At 45.7% G+C, this 18,821-nt stretch overlaps 1 protein-coding gene across 1 annotated transcript; it reads right to left on the bottom strand.

Moving 5' to 3' along the window:
- Positions 1-9,946: 9,946 nt before the first annotated feature.
- Positions 9,947-15,785, bottom strand: LOC133359453 (uncharacterized). Its single transcript, XM_061577869.1, has 2 exons — positions 14,891-15,785; positions 9,947-10,240 (listed from the first exon to the last, which is right to left on the bottom strand). Exons 1-2 carry the CDS (start codon positions 15,476-15,478, stop codon positions 9,947-9,949), a joined length of 882 nt encoding a protein of 293 aa, XP_061433853.1. The 5' UTR covers positions 15,479-15,785.
- Between the last annotated feature and the right edge of the window lie 3,036 nt (positions 15,786-18,821).

Below are 18,821 nucleotides of genomic sequence, written 5' to 3' on the forward strand. Positions count from 1 at the left end.
TGGAATACACCACGCTGCCATTAACCCTGGCCATTGACCGAGAAACCCAACGTTCCTACCAGCTCGCTCCTCAGGAATGTGTTAATGGTGATGGTTTTAGTGATGGTTATAATGATAGTGGTGGTGATAAGGGTGATGATGATAGTGGTGGTGATGTTGTTGGTGGTAATAATGGTGATGGTGGTAGGGATGGTTATAATGGTGATGAAAAATGATGATGATGATGATAGTGGTGATATTGTTGGTGGTAGTAATGGTGATGGTGGTGTTGGAATAAAAAAACCCTACCTGTTCCGTAGTGCCGGATTGTAACGTTGTGGTGAGCAATGCCGTGGAGGGAAGGCCAATACCAAAATCGGCCATTCCCCTCATGGCGCTCGTAGCCACCACAGCAGCCAATGGGGAGCTCTGGACGGGTGCGAGGGGCTGATGACCCCCCCCCCCCCCATCAATTGAATTACCACGAAATCACGCGTTGAAAAAAATCGAACTAAGCTTATGCAGGATGCCACGGGGTGACCGGCGTCTATAACGTCTACTGGCCAAACCTCAATCTTAATTTTGGAGCTTTCGTGACTGCAGGAATTATTCTTTGTTTCTTTCGGTTAAGTCACGTTTAAAGATAAAATAATAAATTAAAATTAAGATTGAACCACTTCTACGGGGAAGTTTTAAGCTTATCCTTGTTCTCTCTCTGGCTATTTGTTCTCTCTGCCTGTGTCCTCTCTTTGGAATTTTCACACTTAAAATTCGAACTTAGCAATCTTTGAAATACGTAATCAACCAGGATATGCGTTAATTGTGTGTTAACCGACTCTCTGTGTTGTATTACATCACATTTCGATATTTTGCTAGGTTATTTAATTTTCGTGTGCCTTTCTCCTAATTTTCAAGCTTGCGTGCCCGTGCCACGTCGTCATCTTACTTGCAGCAGCAGTACGTTGCCGTACACTCATTGATATGCTAATTTTCTCTGCCCCCTCCCTCTCTCCGTCCCCGCCCCCCCTCTCTATATTTAAGGGACCGTCACAGAAACGACCCTTCTCTTTGTGCCGATATGTGTCCTCTCTCTGTGTGCCGTTGTGATGTCTGTCTGCTTGTATGTCTGTCTATAGTTTTCTAGTTAGATTTTTGTTGCTATTTCTTTTATGCCTGATGATGATTGCTTGTGTTGCAATCGAAACGTCGTAATATGCTATTATTTTAATTTATTATTTTATCTTTAGACGTGACTTGGCCAAACCTCATTTAGCGGAGCCAGGAGACTGAATCCGTACCCTCGGGGTTCCTCCAGAAACAGCGACTGCGACTGGCCACGTGGAATATTCGCACGTTCACTGCGGAGGAGAGGCTGCCACTCCTCTGTCGGGAGCTGGACCGATACTGCTCTATGTGTCTGTATGGGTCTTCAAGTATATCTAAGTATCTGTATGGGGCTATATGTATATTAACGGGTATCTATGTATCTCTGCGTATGATGACACAGACTATGGTATGTTCGGAGTATCTTGATTAAAGACACAGTCTATACTAGGCCCAGACTTGGTTCATTATTACGTAGCTCGTCCATTCCCTCCAACGTCCCGACTCCATACATTGTGGGAGTAACTCTCAAACTGGCTAGCGTTTTGGAAAAACAAAAGAATCAGAGTAAGATTTGGCACTGTACACAACATTCTAAAACTGGTATCTTGTACTAAAGATGAATTGCCAAAGTTATCAACAGAAGGTGCGTATCGGATTAATTGGCAGTGTGGTAAATGCTACATTGGACATAAGGGAAGTAACATTAGCATACGCCTAAAAAGAACACAAAATAAATATTAAATACTCACAGATACAACTGTCGATAGTTGCAGAACATGCTTGTCAACAAGGACATGCAATTGATTTTGAGCATGTTGAAGTTTTGTGTAAAACTAATAATTACTGGCTGAGACTAATTCGAGGATCTATTGAAATGGAGAGAAATACAACTCGCTTTAACCACTCTCCTACAGCTACAGACTTAGTGTGGCCTGGAATAATACACTATTGTTAATTAAAACACCTTAAAATTGTATTCCTTGTAAAGGCATCACATGCAAATCAACTGTGTTTAGCAATCTATTTTTATATATTCATAATCAACGTTTTTGGGTTTAGATCGCGTTATTTATAAATGTGTCGTAACCCTCCACCATCCGACACGGCCAATCAGTAAAAAAAAGAGTGTCACGTTGACAAAAGACAAATAGTTCACTGCTTTAGCCCACCGGTGTGTTGAAGCGTGAAACCACAACAATTTACAATATGAGTACGATTACCAGCGAAACGTCGTACTCAAATTGTAAATTGTTGTGGTTTCACGCTTCAACACACCGGTGGGCTAAAGCAGTGAACTATTTGTCTTTTGTCAACGTGACACTTTTTTTTTACTGATTGGCCGTGTCGGGTGGTGGAGGGTAACGACACATTTATAAATAACGCGATCTAAACCCAAAAACGTTGATTATGAATAATATTGGTCGCGAAAGCCTTACTACGCGTTAAACTATTTTTATATATTTAAAATAATCCCCCCTCTGCCCTCCGCACCTGATTGGCTCATAGTGATGATGTCATCTTGCTCGATTTAAGACCGGAAGCAGGTGGATTGCTTCACTATTCTGGCAAATTGCCCGATGATGCTGCATTCAATTACCAGCAAAACGTCTTTCTCACATTGCAAATGTTGTGGATTTACTCTCTAACACACCGGTGGGCTAAAGTAGTTAGTAATTGGCACGTTTTGCTTACGTGACAAACCTTACTGTCTGTGTCGGGTGGTGGAGGGTTGTGACACATTTATACTGAAGCGATCTAACCCAAACATATGTATTATGAATATATGTATCTGCATGGGTCTTTATTTATCTCTGTCTCGATGTATCTATATGTATCTGGATAGCGTTCTCTATATATATGTGTCTCAATGTATCTAAATGTGTCTGTAGAGGTGTCTATTATTGTATGTATCTCTATGTATTTGTGTAGTGTAGTAGAACGACACTACTCACTACTGTATTGGGTCGGTATGGGGGCTATAAGGCAGGTGTCGAAAGTGGCAGATATCATCATCACGTGGAAATGTAAAGGACTGTGACACTCTGGGTGAACCCAACAGGACACGTGACCGGATAAAGGAGGACCAGGGGCACCAGGGGAGTCACGTGATTGGCGTCGGGCCTTCCCGAAGGATCGGGAAGGGGGACGTGGCCTGGGGTGGAGCCGGCCACGCCGGAGTGGTTATAAGCGGGGTGTGGATAGGGAGCTGGGCTGTTCTGTGCTGTTCTGCTATGCTGCTGGGTCATCTCTGGGATGAAGCTCTCCGGTCTCCGCTAGTGGACCAGGCAGCGTGTTGGGCTGTCCTGGTCCAGTGATGTAGTATCCCCGTGTGTTAGTTAAGATAGGAAAGGTGGCTACCACCTTAAGTCGTTATGTTAAGTGTTAATTGTTATGTTACCTAATAAATAGTGTTGTCTCCAAAGTTCCAGTGTGCGCCTGAATTTAACCCACTACATTTGTATGGGTCTCGATGTATCTGAGCGTATCTATTCACGTGTCTCTATATATCCATATATATCGGTGTTACATAGCACAATTAACTCCCAAGGGAAAATAAAATGGTGAGGTTGCGGTCCCCCTCTATAGGGTAAAGGGGTTGGGGAAAATAAGGTTCTGGCAAAAAGTGAGAAGAGATAGAACCATGTCCAGAGAGTCATTTAAAATATAAAGGCGTGCAGCAAGCCGTGCAATTGTGTTTGGAACGGATGGAAGACCAAATTATATCAAGGCATCAATCACATTTGAGCGAGGCATCTCTTCTTCCTACAAATAGGGACCACCACATAATAGAGGTGCAGGGTGAATGGAGGAAGACCCCGCCAGCCACAAGCATTTCTGCTGTCGAGCGCCAGCCAGCAGGGAACAGGAGCAGTCCAAGCAAACGGCGAAACTTCTGGCTTAGACGCCAGGTGGGGAGCAAAGGCACGCAAAGGAACTTCAGCAGAAGGGGAGGGGAGAGGTGGAGGCTGTTTCTAGCGCCACCCTATGGTGGGAACGAGCCAGCAGGGGCCTCGCCTGGCTCACTTCCTCTGCTTTGGCGGACGGTATCAGGTCGGTGGTGGCCCACAACGCGCTGGGTAGAGCTTGACCTGGAGTCCGGTTGCTTGTGAATGTCGCCCAAAGCAGGTGGTAAACGCCACCCTCTGAGGCTAAAAGTGCCGTTTTATTTAAAGGTGTGTGAGTGATAATTGTTTTTTTACCCTTCTATCTGGCAACAAAACTGACACCTTTTTTACAAGGAGTCATGTTTGCATAGACCACAATACCTGCAGTCATAATGCAAACAAAAAACATAACTCTGATAATGTATGCACTGTCCTTGAAGTTGATTGGTCCACACCCGAGACAGCTTTCCTTAGAGTCTAGTCTCACATGGGTTGGACCAGATGACGCCAAAAGACGCACAACTCAAAGATAATGCACCATCAGAGTATGAGAGCTCGGGGTAAGCATTTACACCATTGGAACCGCATTTTTGTCAGTTTTGTTGCCAGATAGAAGGGTAAAAAAACAATTAAAATATTTTTTACTGGCAAATACTCTCAATACCTTGACTGTGCCTTGATACCCTGTCCATGGAAATCACAAATGGGAGTGGAGACAAGACGCACCCTTGGCGGAGTACAACACCCACAGCGAACGACTTTGATTAAACACCAAGAATATGGACACAGCTCTCACTCCGAGAATAGAGGGACCGGACAGCACATAAAAGCGGCACCCATACATCATACTCCAGCAGCACCTCCCACAAGACATTCCAGAGAACACTGTCATGTGCCTTCTCCTAGTCTACGAAGCAGAGGTAGGCTGGAGAAGCATATTCCCATAACCCCTCAAATATCTGTGAGAGAGAAAATAGCTGGTCTATTGTTCCAATAACCTTGGCGGAATCCGCATTGTTCATCCTGAATCTGAGGCTCAACCACCAAGCGCAGCCTCTTCTACAGCACTCTGGCATAGGCTTTACCTGGAACGCTGAGAAGTGTGATCCCTCTGTAGTTGGAGCACACCCTCTGGTCCCGTTTCTTAAAAATGGGGAGTATGACCCCAGTTTGGCAATTCAGAGGAACTGTACCCCCCTTCCATGCCACATTAAAGAGGCATGTTAACCACGACACCCCTACACTTTCAGAACTTTCAAAAACTCTGGGCGAATCTCGTCCACCCCAGCAGCTTTGCCGCTCTGAAGGCCCTCGACCTCCGCAGTGACTTCAGGAGATTTGATAATTCCGAAACCTCCAACTATTTCTAGGGGTGCCTCCTGAGAGGAGGGCACTTACACCGGATTGAGGAGCTCCTCAAAGTGTTCCTTCCACCTTTCCACTATCTCCTTAATTGAGTTCGATGTTATCCCACCCTGACTGAAAACACCCTACGCCACGTCCCGTCAGATGGTTTGAGGGTGCCCTGTAGTCTTTCTCCATGGCTTCTTCAAACTCCTCCCATGCCTGGGTTTTCACTTCAGTGAATGCTACCACTACCACCCTTTTGGCAAGTCTAAACCTCTGAATTGAGTCCGTAGACCTTTATCCGAGCATAGCTTGGAAAGCCTCCTTCTTCAATTTGACAGCTTCCCTCACCACTGGTGTCCAACAGCGGGTCTAGGTTTGCCACCATGACAGATGCCAACTGTATCCAGGCCGCATCGACAATAGAAGTCCTGAACATAGTCCACTCAGACTAATTGTCCATAACCTCCCCTGGAGTGTAGGAAAAGTTTTCTCAGAGCTGGATGTTCCCCAAAAACCCGCAATATTCGTTTGGGTCTTTCAAATCTATCTATTCGGTGCCCCAAGCGTCGGATATAACTTACCACCAGGTGGTGATCAATTGACAGCTCTGCCCCTCTCTTAACCAGAGTGTCCAGAACATACGGCCTTAGGTCCGATGATACAACTATAACGTCCATCATCGACCTTCAGCCCAAGGTGCTCTAGTACCAAGTACACTAATGAGAATTATTTTGTTCGAAAATCGTGTTTTTTCTTGATGTTCCATGACTCGCGCAAAATTCCAATAACATCTCACCGTTAAGGTTAATATCAGGGGGGCCATTTCTCCCAATCACGCCTTTCCAGGTATCTCCAACGTTTCCCACGTGAGCATTGAAGTCGCCCAGTAAGATTATGGAGTCTGTAGGCGGCACTTTGTCCACCATCTCCAAAAAGGCCAAATACTCTGAACTGCTGTTTGGTGCTTAAGCACAAACAACAGTCAGAATTTTCCGTTCTGAGACTCGAAGTCTCATTGAGGCGACCCTCTCATCCACTGGGACAAACTCCAACTGAACAGCACCCAGCCGGGGGCTTGTGAGTATCCCCACACCTGCCCGGGATTTTCACCAGGGGGTTTCTCCGGAATAGGAGAGAGACCAACCCCGATCGAGAAGTTTGTTTCCGGTGCCAATGCTGCGCGTGGAGGTGAGGCCGACTATGTCGAGTCGGTACCTTTCCACCTCCTCCACCAGATCTAGCTCATTCCCCCCAAGCGACGTGCCAATCCACATCCCAATAGCGAGTGTTCATTACCAAGGCCCAGTCCGTCTGAGACCATCTCCCTCCCTGCCATATTGGCATCACACACCCACCCCTCACCCATCATCCTGCGGATTGTGGGCCCACAGGACGGTGCCACGTAGCCAATTCGGGCTGGGCCCGACCGGGTTATGTGGGGGTCACCCGGCCACCAGGCACTTGCAGGCGAACACCACACCCAGAGCTGGCTCCAGTATACCTTGTCTGGGCAAGGCTCTCTGATTTTTATATTTCCGAACTATTCATGAGGGGCTTTTCTTTGCACCGTTATTTGTCTGGAATGTCCCCTCAGATTTGTTTACCAAGGGAGACCCTACCAGGTGTAAAAGACTCCAGGCGACATCGCTCTGAGGGTCATTGGAACACACAAACCCCACCACCACGATAAGGTTACGATCCTTCGGTTGGGTGGTATATAGTGTGATTTAAAAATAAATGAAAGTGAAATTACGTAAATTGTTAACTGTGTAATGTTAATGTAATCAAACGTAATAAAAAAATAATTAAATGTGATTACAATACATGTTTATGAAGTGTCATTAAAAATGTATGCTGTAAATGCATAATTATGCTGATGAAAAATGTATAGTAATGATCAATTAGTATGCAAATTATTAGGAGCGAATATCATTAACTCTCACGTTGTCTATGGGTCTGTATTATCAATGGTGATAATATCAATGATTATTGTTTTAACATTTACTGATTCTCGCTTCATCATGTGTGTAATTATGTCAGATCTCAGAATTCAAATCTCACCGCAGGATACAGTTCTCGCAATTGAGAGATATGATGCATGAGTTAAGAAAGAAGCACTCGGACCCTTCTTGATCTAATAAACTTTAATTTACAACATACATTGACAGCCAAAATCAATTATCAGAATAGAACAACAGTACCCATGCATAAATCTATACTAAATTATTACAAAGCATCAATGATCGTATCACAAGATTAGGCCATTTAAAATAAAACAACCAGGCTAACGCCTCAAAACAATTGTTCGTGCAAGTATACGTCTTCATAAATTGCGTACCGAATGGTTAGAAAAGCTTTCATTATCGAATCTCACTATCACGTGATTAAAATAAACCAATAGGCAAATGTAATATTCGTACGGAATGCGTGCTCATAAATGCGTACCGAATGATTAGATAAGCATCACTGATCAAATCTCATGGCCACATGATTAAAATAAAAAAGACAAACATCTCACGGTAATGCGACAATACACACTTCGTTTGTTTTGATGTATGATGCATGCAAGCTGAGATTCTTCTTGGGGGCCGTCCATAAATGACGTCACGTGATTTTGGACGATTTTTGACCCCCCCCCTCCCTGTCACACAGCGTCACAAAAAGTCAGACCCCCGCTCAAATATGATGTCACACAGCTCTTCACCCCGTCCAAACCATATTTCCATTTTGAAAATAAAACATGCTACAAATCGCTTTAAACTATTGTCATTGTAGTGCGTATTTAATGTGGCACTGCACTCTGATGTTGTAGGAGTGTTGTTATAACAATTAGTGTTGTTGTGATCCAGCCTGTTATTATGATGACATATAGGGCAGTCTGCACACACACGCTAACCCCCCACAGCATTCGCTTGAGAGATCATCTCTGCCCGTCACTTTCCCCCCATTGTCTAACGCTCTACTTGTATCCCCTCTCTCTTCCTATCTCTACCCCCCTTCTCTCTCCCCCTGTCTCTGCCCCCTTCCTCCCCCCATTGGCTCATACATTTGCGCTGGCTGCCCCGCCCATGCTGCTTACACCACACAGCTTTGCTCACTTTGAAAGCCCTTATAACCAGTTGCATTTAGAGGCTTGCCACCTCGTTTCTCTCTGCCTGATGAAGACCGCTTGTGTTGCGATCGAAACGTCGTGGGTTTTTTTGCTTTTATTATTTAAAGTTAATAATTTTTTATTTTTTATTTATTTTAACTTTATTATCTTTTATTTTAATTTTATTTTCTATCTACGTGACTTTACTGAAAGAACCAAGAATATGAATAGGGTGATCCCCACTTTGTCCCGTGATGTTTTCCAGGCTGAGGGATTTCGCCTCCCACACGACCTCACAAAAATGCTAAGCAAATCTGCAAGCCTGTTCTTAGGGGTCGGAGATCGGATTACCTTTCCTTGCCCTAAGAATGGTGATAGGTGTGGCGATGCAAGTAACTTTTTAGCTGGAGTTAAAGAGTGATTTATGATCGTGGGCTAGTGAGGCAGACTCCATCTCCTCTGCAACTCGCCACCACCACTCATCCTTGAAGCACCACATGGCTCTCCAATCCTCCGAGTGAAGGCTGCGGTAAGCCTCCTCAATCTTCGACATGGAATGCCGTAGACGGTGGGATTGGGCCTGTCACTTTTTCCCAGCCAGCCAGAACACCTCCTCTATCAGCCAGGGTCTTTGGGGAGGTTCGGACCTTGTACCCAAAGCAGCCATTGTAGCTGCATGAGCCACAGTCCTAAACCTCACCCATCCCCCCTTGGAATCAGAAGGAGGTGGGGGGGACGATGCCAATCCTAGCTGCAAGCAATGATGAAATTCGTGCTTGCCACTGTCATCAGCTAGCTGAGATCAGGCCATTGTGGGATTAAATGGAAGATTGCTATGTGCATCTTACAGATGATAAGCCGATGGTCAGTGGGCAGCAGATCAGCTTCAAGGTAGGTCCTGGTGTCAAGGACATGTACCTGCATCCACTGTTCCGTTACTATATAGTCCAGCAGATGTTCTTGTTTGGACCCGACATCCATCCATTATGTTGTGTGGATGCGCCAATTCCAGAACAGTGTGGTTGGTAATTACAAGCCAATGGGCTACACAGAAGTCGAGCAGCCTCCTACCGTTGTTATTTACCTAATTTGGCTCATATCTTCCAATCACTCCATCCCATGTGCCAGCATCATGACCAACTCGGGCATTACAGTCACCCAACAGGATTGCTCTATCTCGAGGGGTCACTTTAGTTAGCACCTGTAGCAGGCATCTTGCCTAATCCCTCCATTGATGTTCATCTTCAGTGAGGGGGTAAGCAGCCACCTCGGGTTTATGAGAAGGTGAGGAGTGGTGGGAGTTGTCATAGACGGCTTTCCCGCCGGGTTTTCCTGTACCAGCTTAGTTCGATATTTTGCAAGTAGTTTTGTGGTAGTTGAATTGAAGCAGGAGGGGTTACCAGCCCCCTACACCCATCTAGAGACCCCATTTTACCTCTGCAGTGGCTACAGTCACCATGAGCAGTATAGCCACTTGAAATTGGCCTTCCCTTCATGGCTTTGCTCACATCCACCACAGCATTACTGTCCGGATTTAAACCATCTGTTGGTTCCCTTGCTTGTCCTGTTTTTGTGTCTCGTTGCCGCTGCACAGAAGCTGTGCCATTTCAGTCTCCTCTACATCCCTCGGCTGGGGTGGTTGCCCCGGCATCGACTTGCCCAGATGTGGAGAGGGCTGCAGCTCCTCCGTCTTCTCTCTGATTAACTGCTCCTCACACTGCACGTATTTGTCCTGAACCTGAGCGATATTCTTGAAGATGAGCTTCTGAACAGAGAGCATGAGGAGTATGTCGACTGTCATGGCTAGCAAAAATAGCCATGCCGTGTCCTGAGACAGAAACAAAAACAGACATAAAAAAAGCAAAATGAACCAACTTGGTTGTACTCTGATTAGCACAGTTGGCTATGTACGGTGGAGGAAGAAGTTCAACATGCATGCACAGAGACCCACAAACACCCAGATCCATAGAGATATTCATAGAGACACCAGTAAATACCTACAGAGACCCACAGATTAGCACGGTTGGTTTCATATGGTACGAAATAATTTCAACATACATATGCAGTGACTGTGTGAGCCTGTACACACATGACGTCACTACGTCAGGTATATTGGAATGACGTCACAGCCGGGTCGGGGAGCCGGGAGGCTGTCGCCAGTGCCACAGGGGTTGTGTCAGGTCATGGCACTCTGTGTGAACCCGGCCAGACACGTGACCGGATAAAGGTGGGGGCCGGGGACCCCAAGGGGACCTTGGGGGTCGCATGGCCAGGGGCTGAACCTTCTCGAGGATTCGAGAAAGTGGGCGTTGCTCGGGCACGCCAAGGCGAATATAAGCGGGCTCCACACCTGGTGCGGGGCTACTCGGGTCCGGGATAAAGATGCCTCGTGAAGATGCCATCATGAAAAAGTAGAGTCAAGACTCAAGTCAGCGTGGCCAACCAGGAGCCCTCCTGGCTTGGCCACGCTAGTCGTATGAGAGTGTCAGTGTTAGCGAGTGATAGGGGGTGTTAGCGAGGATAGGTCGGTGGTCACCACCCTATGTGTAATGTTAAGAGTTACCCGTTGTGTCAATAATAAATAGTGTTGCCTCCCAAAGTTCCAGTGTGCGCATGAATTGAACTCACTGCACATACACAGAGACCCACAGACACCCATAACCATAACGACACCCATAAAGACCTACAGAGACCCACAGATTAGCACCGTTACATTCGTACAGTGCAAAATAATTTCAACATACGTACATACATAGAGACCTAGAGGCACCCAGACCCATAGAGACATCCATAAAGACCTACAGAGGCCCACAGATTAGCATGATTGGCTATGTACAGTGCAACAATTTCAACATACTTACATAGAGACCAGACACCCAGACCCAGAGACACCCACAGAGACACCCATAGAGACCTACAGATATCCACACATTAGCACGGTTGGCTACGTACAGTGCTAAAAAGGTCAACAAAGATACATATATAGAGACCCACAGACACCCAAAACCATAGAGATCCACATAGACACATATAAACACACATAAACCCATAGGGGCCCACAGAGAACCACAGATTGGCACGGTTGGATACGTACGGTGTGAAATAATACGTACACTGCGACCCACGGCCACCCGGACCCATAGTCAATGTGTATCTCTATGAGCCTTTATTAGTCTCTATGTACCTCTATTAATCTGCCTGTGTTAGTGTACTACGTGTTTGAGCCAGTTGGCTAGGATTGACCAAAACGTTGCTTACTCTTCACCTAGGCAACTGGAGACAGCAGCAGAGACTAATTGATTTTGACTTAACATTAAAACAAAAAAACACATTTAAGAATTACAATTCAGAGACGGACAACATTATATCATCATCACGATCCATGGGGCGGATAACCCGTAGGAGTAGGTGTCCACTGCACGTTTCGTCATTTTATGTTTCTGCTTTCCTTTCTTAGTCTTATAGTGCCACTCTGCTCAGGTAGTGCCACATGATTATCGTGGAGTGTGTACGGTGTATATTAGTGGCGTGTATAGTGCAGTGTATAGTAGTGTAGTGTATAGTAGTTTAATGTATATTTGTGCTAAGTATATAGTGCAGTGTATAGTAGTGTAGTTTATAATAGTGCAGTGTATAGAAAAGTAGTGAATAATAGTGTAGTGTTTAGTAGTGTCGTGCATAATAGTGTAGTGTTTAGTAGTGTAGTGTATAATAGTGTAGTGTATCATCATCACGATCCATGGGCAGATAAACCATAGTAGTAGTAGTGTGTGACCACTACACATTTCGTCATTTGGTGTTTCCACTTTCCTCTCTCTGTCTTGTAGTGTCACTCTGCTCTAGCAGTGGCCCCATCATTCTGGCACCAATCTCTTGCGATGTCGTCGTCAAGCCATATCTATGTGAGGTCTTCCCTCCATATTATTTCCCTCTCTATCTGGTTCCTTCCATATATTTTTAACAACACCTTTAATCTTCCTATTGTGTCCATCCTACATATGGTGTCAACATTAGTGCCAATTTCCTTCTCATCACTGCCTGCATCAGGTCTTCTATGTGCAACTTTTTTCTTGCATTACAGTATATATACACTATTGTAATAACCGAGGCAACTGACCACTCACCGGAAGCAAACGTTTGGGTAGACAGACAGCCAGGAAGCAGCCAATGGCTTCCCATTGGTGCAGAGAGGCCTCCACAGGGATTGGTCGGGAGGCGAAGGTTTAAAGGGATTGGAGGAGAGGATCAAGCGGAGGTTGAGCGCTAAGGTGACGGTTGGCAACCATTGAGGGAGAAGGGCGAGGACTCGGCGAAAGGAGCGGAGCAAGGGAAGCTTCCAGAGACGTGGGCTCGAAAAGTATTTAAAGGGGAGAAGCACAAGGGGAGGGTAGCGTACCGAGCTTCAAGAGGCAAGCAAGAAGCCGGGCCTAGTGTTGGTGCTGTGTCAAATAAAAGGCTCCGAGTACACTGTATGTCGGCGTCATTGTACTCTTAATAAGAATAATTCAAACCACATTTAATTTGTAACTTTAAATCTCATTAATGGCCCTCATACTCCCGCGGTTGCTAGGAGATGTTAACAAACCTCGTCTGGTATACTGGAGGTTCTGGATTCGATCCCGACCCTGATGCCTATTGCATATTTGGAGTTTGCGGTGTCTCTCTCCCCATGGTCGCATGGATTTTCTCTGGGTCCTACACATTTGGAATCAGCGTCACGCGTTTAGAATATTCGGCTGCTGCTATAAATGTTCACGTGATGATTCTTTGAGCTATCATGGCTAGGTCGCTTCTGAAAGATAGCTATGTAGTAGCTCATTGGGCCCTTACCTGGTAAAATTAAAATAGAGTTTATAGTTTATATTCGGGACACTGTTGCTGTTGTTGTTCCAGCGCGCAACCAGGCTGCGTTTTTATTTTAATTGAAAAAGCCGCAAACCACAAACTGGCGCGCCGTAGTGGCGAGATGTTATCCTCCAGTTTTTCTCTTCACATTTGGAATCAATGTCACACACGCTTAGATTATTTGGCTGCTGCTGCAAAAAATATCCACACTCTGATGATATCAGACACGTCGTTGAGCTACCATCTGTGATGACCAGGTTGCTTCTTAATAAGTAATGTTTAAAAAAAAACTTTTTTTATACACGCTTTTATGAAATGTACTCGTAATGGAAGAACTCCACGACTCCAGGAAGTGGCCCCGAAGATTGCCACAACGTTAGGGACCGTGGTGATTTACAGCCAACGTCAGTTGACCGAGGACATTTAGACCCAAGCCGAAACATAACATATAAAAAAATGTTAAAACATATATATGTTATTTTTCATGATAGAATATAGCATTTTCATCAGCATCACGTAAGTATACCAAGTTTACAGTCGATATCACATTGGGAAGTGGGTTAAAATTGAGTAACAAGATTTTAGGATACAACAACAGAGTGAGTTAAATAAAAGCGTGTAAAAAGAGCTACACAGCTCAGTAGAGCTTGACGCCTGGTAAAATAAAATACAAATTAATAACGCGACGAGGAAAATGTTTGAAATTTTAACAGCATAGGCCTTGAACGCCACCGATGTGGGGCGAAGGCAATGGAAGGTACGTTTTCCCCGTCGTGTAAACTTTCACAAGATACGATTAAAAATTTCGCGACGTGATCTCCTTCTTCATCTCCTTTCCTATGACTGTAGTGGAGGAAGATGGCAGCAGCTTTTAACGTTACCCACTCTGTCGATGAACATTGATTATCATCGAATCTCCTGGTCTCCAGAGTAATATGACATGATAAAGATTGGCACTAAACTAAGGGCCCCACTGAGCTGCACGGCTCTTTATCAGAAGCGACCTGGTTATCACAAATGATAGCATAACAAAGCGGCTGATCATCGTGTGGCAATTTAAGGCAGTACCTAAATACTCTAAACGCATGATGTCGATTCTAAATGTGGAGGGGAAAACCAGAGGTCCTGGAGAAAAATCTACGCGACCACAGGGAGAGAGATCCGCTAACTCCAAATAAACATTTCGATTTAAAGCTTTCGTGACTGCACGGATTCATCTCCTTGGTTCTTTCGGTAAAGTCGTCACGTAGAAGGGAAGTAATAAAATAATAAAAATGAAACATAATAAAATAATTCTCACGACGTTTAGGCCACAACGCAAGCAGCCGTCCTCAGGTGAAGAACATGTCACCTGAGGACGGCTGCTTGCGTTGTGTTTTATAATGTTTTATTTTTATTATTTTATTACTTCCCTTCTACGTGCTTTTACCGAAAGAACCAAGAAGATCCAAATAAACAGTATCAGGAATCAGGATCAAATCCACGCACTCTTTTTTGTAGCAGGCGATGTACTTAACACCTCCTAGCCACCGCCAACAACACACACGGTCATCGCACCGACAACCAACCGTAGCGATTCGCACGTCGCATTCCCACTCATCGCCTTTCTGTGTGCTTTGCTCAAAGTGTGTACCTGAGCGGTCGCGTGGAGGTAGTTGACGATAACCAACTGCACCTCCTTGCTGGTGCCGTTGGGGACGAGTCCTTGCAGAGGATCCTGATTCGCGCAGGGCACCATGGCAAGCACCCCGCGTCTCTCCTCCTCGCTCATGCGCGAGAGGCTCGGGGCGAGCACCGAGAAGCGGTGGCGCCAGTCCAGGCTCATGACCTCGATGCAGATCGGCACATTGCCGTGGAAGTAGGCAACGACGATCCAAGCGAGCGACGCAACGATGAAAGCCCCGTGCTTCATGAACGCCGTGAACGGGAAGAGGCACATGTGGGGGCACACGGAGTCGCGGCACAGCGATCTGTTCACCACCGCGATCGACCTCAGCTGGATGGCGAAAGACACCATGAGGATGATGGCGAAAGGGATGAACAGAGCTTTCCAGCCATACTCGACATTCTCGGCCGGGGCGCAGGGGCAGCGGAAGGCGAGCATGTTAAAGTAGACACCCGTCAGGCTAGACATGATGGGTATGAGCACGCCCGTGATGAGCGTTTCGAAGGTGGGCAGGAGGTCTTTTTGACCAGAGAGGAAAGACGTCAAGGACGACATTGTTGTCTATTCTGCTCGGGTTGCAGGTTCAGGTACCCTATCAGTGCCCTACCTTTCTACAGACCAATTCAGACCTTAATGGTCACCCCGTGCCCCGTATAAATCGCAACGTTCATCCCACGAGGTCCCGTCACAAGGGAGAATATTTTCGTTTGTCCGTATTGAAACGGATGTATGCCGTATGGACCTGCAAACTCAATTTCCCTGTATAAGAATACGGGGTAAACCGTACGGGTTGACACGGTGTGGGTTCGGTCTCGATGCAGACGCAGGTAAGCGACAGCAGTAGTAGCAGCAGCAGCAGCGCTCGAATTCAAGGCCAAGCCACAACGCAGTGCAAGCAGCTCGTTTTAAAAATAAATAAATGGGGAACAAGGAAGTTACCCAACTCACCCACCCCCAGCAAGTTCCAACGGACTTGGCTGCTATACATTTCCCACGTGATGATGATAATTCACTTTGTTGTTGAGCTATGACCATGGCTAGGATATGTTAACTCCCTCGCCTGGTATGCAGGAGGCCGTGGGTTGGTTCCCGACCCTGATGCCTGCTGTATATTTGGAGTGTGCGTGTTTTCTCTCTCCCCATGGTTGCGTGGATTTTTATCTGGATCCTCCAGTTTCCCTCCACACTCTTTTGTTATTTCGGTAAGATCATATAGATAGAAACATAAATAAAATAAAAATTATATATCACGACGTTTCAATCGCAACACAAGCGGTCGTCCTCAGGCAGAAAAAATAATCCAGCAGTGGAACTGCTGAACCAGTGAGACAGCTGTTACAACAAGAGGTTATTTACGTGGCGATGGGCAAGCAAGCAGGGTAAACTATAGCTTCTAAGCCAATGCTACTCAAAATGAAGGTCCATAGAAGCCAAGTCCAATATTGCTGCACTGGACAGGGAGGTCCTAGAGCTGAAGGCTGAACTTAGCCCAGGCCATGTTGCTGCGATACACAGATATGAGGAAGCAAACGAGTTACTTCGAAAAGTCCATGTGCACGAAGCTGAAGGGGCTTAACATACAATCGAGAGTCCAGCTTTCTCAAGGAGGCTGATGTAGGCCTCAAATTATTTGCCAGCATTGAAAAGAGGTGGGGCCGGTCAAACCGTGCCTGTACAATAGAGGTGGTTAGCTGGTTATTGGACAAAGCCTGAGCGGAGTGACGAGGGAATTCTACTAAGATCGGTTCTTCCCGAATCTGCGTCTCCTTCTGCTCAACAAGAACTATGGCGAGAGTTACCGAAATTAAGCCCCAATAACCCGGAACTTCATGAACAAGACACTGGAAGGAGAAGAAGAAGCCCTTGAAGGACTGGGTCGAAATAAATCACCTGGACTCGATGGCCTTACGATGGAGTATTACAGCAGTTTCTGGGAGCTCCTTAAGGATGAATATCTGCAAGTGCTAACCAAAGCACTGGACAAAGGCGATATGCCAAAATCCTGCAGGAGGGCGATACTTTGCCTCATACCAAAAAAGGATGATCTGCGGCACCTGAGGAACTGGCGCTCCGTGTCTTTGCTATGTAATGACTATGAGATTCTAGCAAGAGTGCTATCACATAGGCTCAAAGTCGTTCTAGCACACATCATTCACAGGGACCAGTCACACACTGTTCCGGGATGCACAATCCAAGACAATATATTCATCGTAAGAGATCTAATCATCCAGACCTTATCATCTTGTCCAGATGCTTAAAGATCCCACTAGCAGTCCTGTCTCCCAAATCACGAGAAGGCTTTTGATAGTGTAGACCATACATACCTCCTGGGTACTTTGAGTGCATTTGGACTGGAAGGAAACTTCCTTCAGCACATTGCATTGCTTTACAGTAGTGCAGAATGTCTTAGAAAGGTGAACGGGTCTCTACGTGCACCCATTTATTTGAGCTGAGGGATTAGGCAAGGCTCTCTCCTGTCATGGCAGCTTTATTCAGTTGTCCTGGAACCTCTTCCGTGCCTGCTAAGGAGAAGGCTTCCAGGGCTAGTCCTTAAGGAGCCAGACATGAAAATAACTCTGTCTGCTCATGCAGATGAAAAAGTCCTAATTATCCGACACATGACAGACGTAAGCAAGTTGCGTGCCTGCCAAGATATTTACTCTTCAGCTTCCTCTGCACAGCTGAACTGGAATATGTGTGCAGGCATTTTAATTGGGGCCTGGCATACAAGTGATCTTTCAGCCGCAGCCAAGGAGTTCTCCTTGAGCAGAGGACCTGTGCGCTACCTGGAAGTGTATCTATGTGATGAAGTGCGAGACCTGGATCTCAACTAGGAGGATCTCACTCTGGACAACCTTGTCTAGCACCATGTCGTACAGGGGTAAAGTGGCAGTAGTGTGCAAGCTAATAGCACCCATGTTCTGACATCGCCTGTTTGCCCTCTGCCCACCACCTGAGTTGCTGCCTACACAGCAGAGGCTAATAGCAAACTTGTTCTGTTCTGAGAGAAAGCATCACGTCAGCCTCGCTGCACATATCGGCTTTGTAATGTACACACAAAGTCTTATAATCGCAGCGGCTCTATATTGAGTAAAATTAAATAGCAAATAAAACTGAATTATGATCAACGGACACCCGATCATGCATTTGATGGACTTGAGACGTTTAACTGAACAGTATTTTTTTTTAAACGCACACTCTCACACACACTACTCACACACACATACACACTTCTTGATTGTGTAAAGTTTCGGGGAAGCTAACCATGTCCAAAGAGGTTGAAAAGCACGAAAGTTGTGGCTTTATGGTTCTGTAATTAACTTTTCATTCAGAAAGTTGGAGACACCCGCACAGTCATCGTGAAAACGAGAACAAACTTGCACGTGGTGCCAGTATGTTCTCGTTTAAGAACGAAACAGAAGGAGGATTTCTCCAGATCTCTGGCGTGGCTGTGGCCTGACAATGTTGGCAGTTGTTGTTGTGATTTACCGGCGAAAAGTCACGCTACTGGAACTGTAAATGTTGTAGTGGGTTTACTCTCCAACACAATCGGTTAGCGCTGAACTAGTAACGAATTGGCACGTTCTGTTTACGTGACAAACCTTACTGATTGGCTGTGTCGGGTGGTGGCGGGTTTAACGACACCACATTTATATTATACGCGAACTAAACCAAACAGACCTCTATCATTGATTGCACGTGGTGTTTACAAAATGTTACGGTGCGCATTAAGTGTAAATAAAATGTATCTTTTATTGTGTTTTATGTTTTGACACCCAGACCGGAACACCGCTTTTGAATGTTCAACTGTCGATAACGACGCAATTTTAGGCCACAATAGGAGACGTTGTTTTTGAATATTCAACCGTTTCTAACGAATCAAACTTTAGACCGCAAA

Source organism: Lethenteron reissneri, chromosome 65, assembly GCF_015708825.2.
Source record: "Lethenteron reissneri isolate LAM-NWPU_2019-01 chromosome 65, ASM1570882v1, whole genome shotgun sequence".
Lineage (NCBI taxonomy): Eukaryota > Metazoa > Chordata > Hyperoartia > Petromyzontiformes > Petromyzontidae > Lethenteron > Lethenteron reissneri.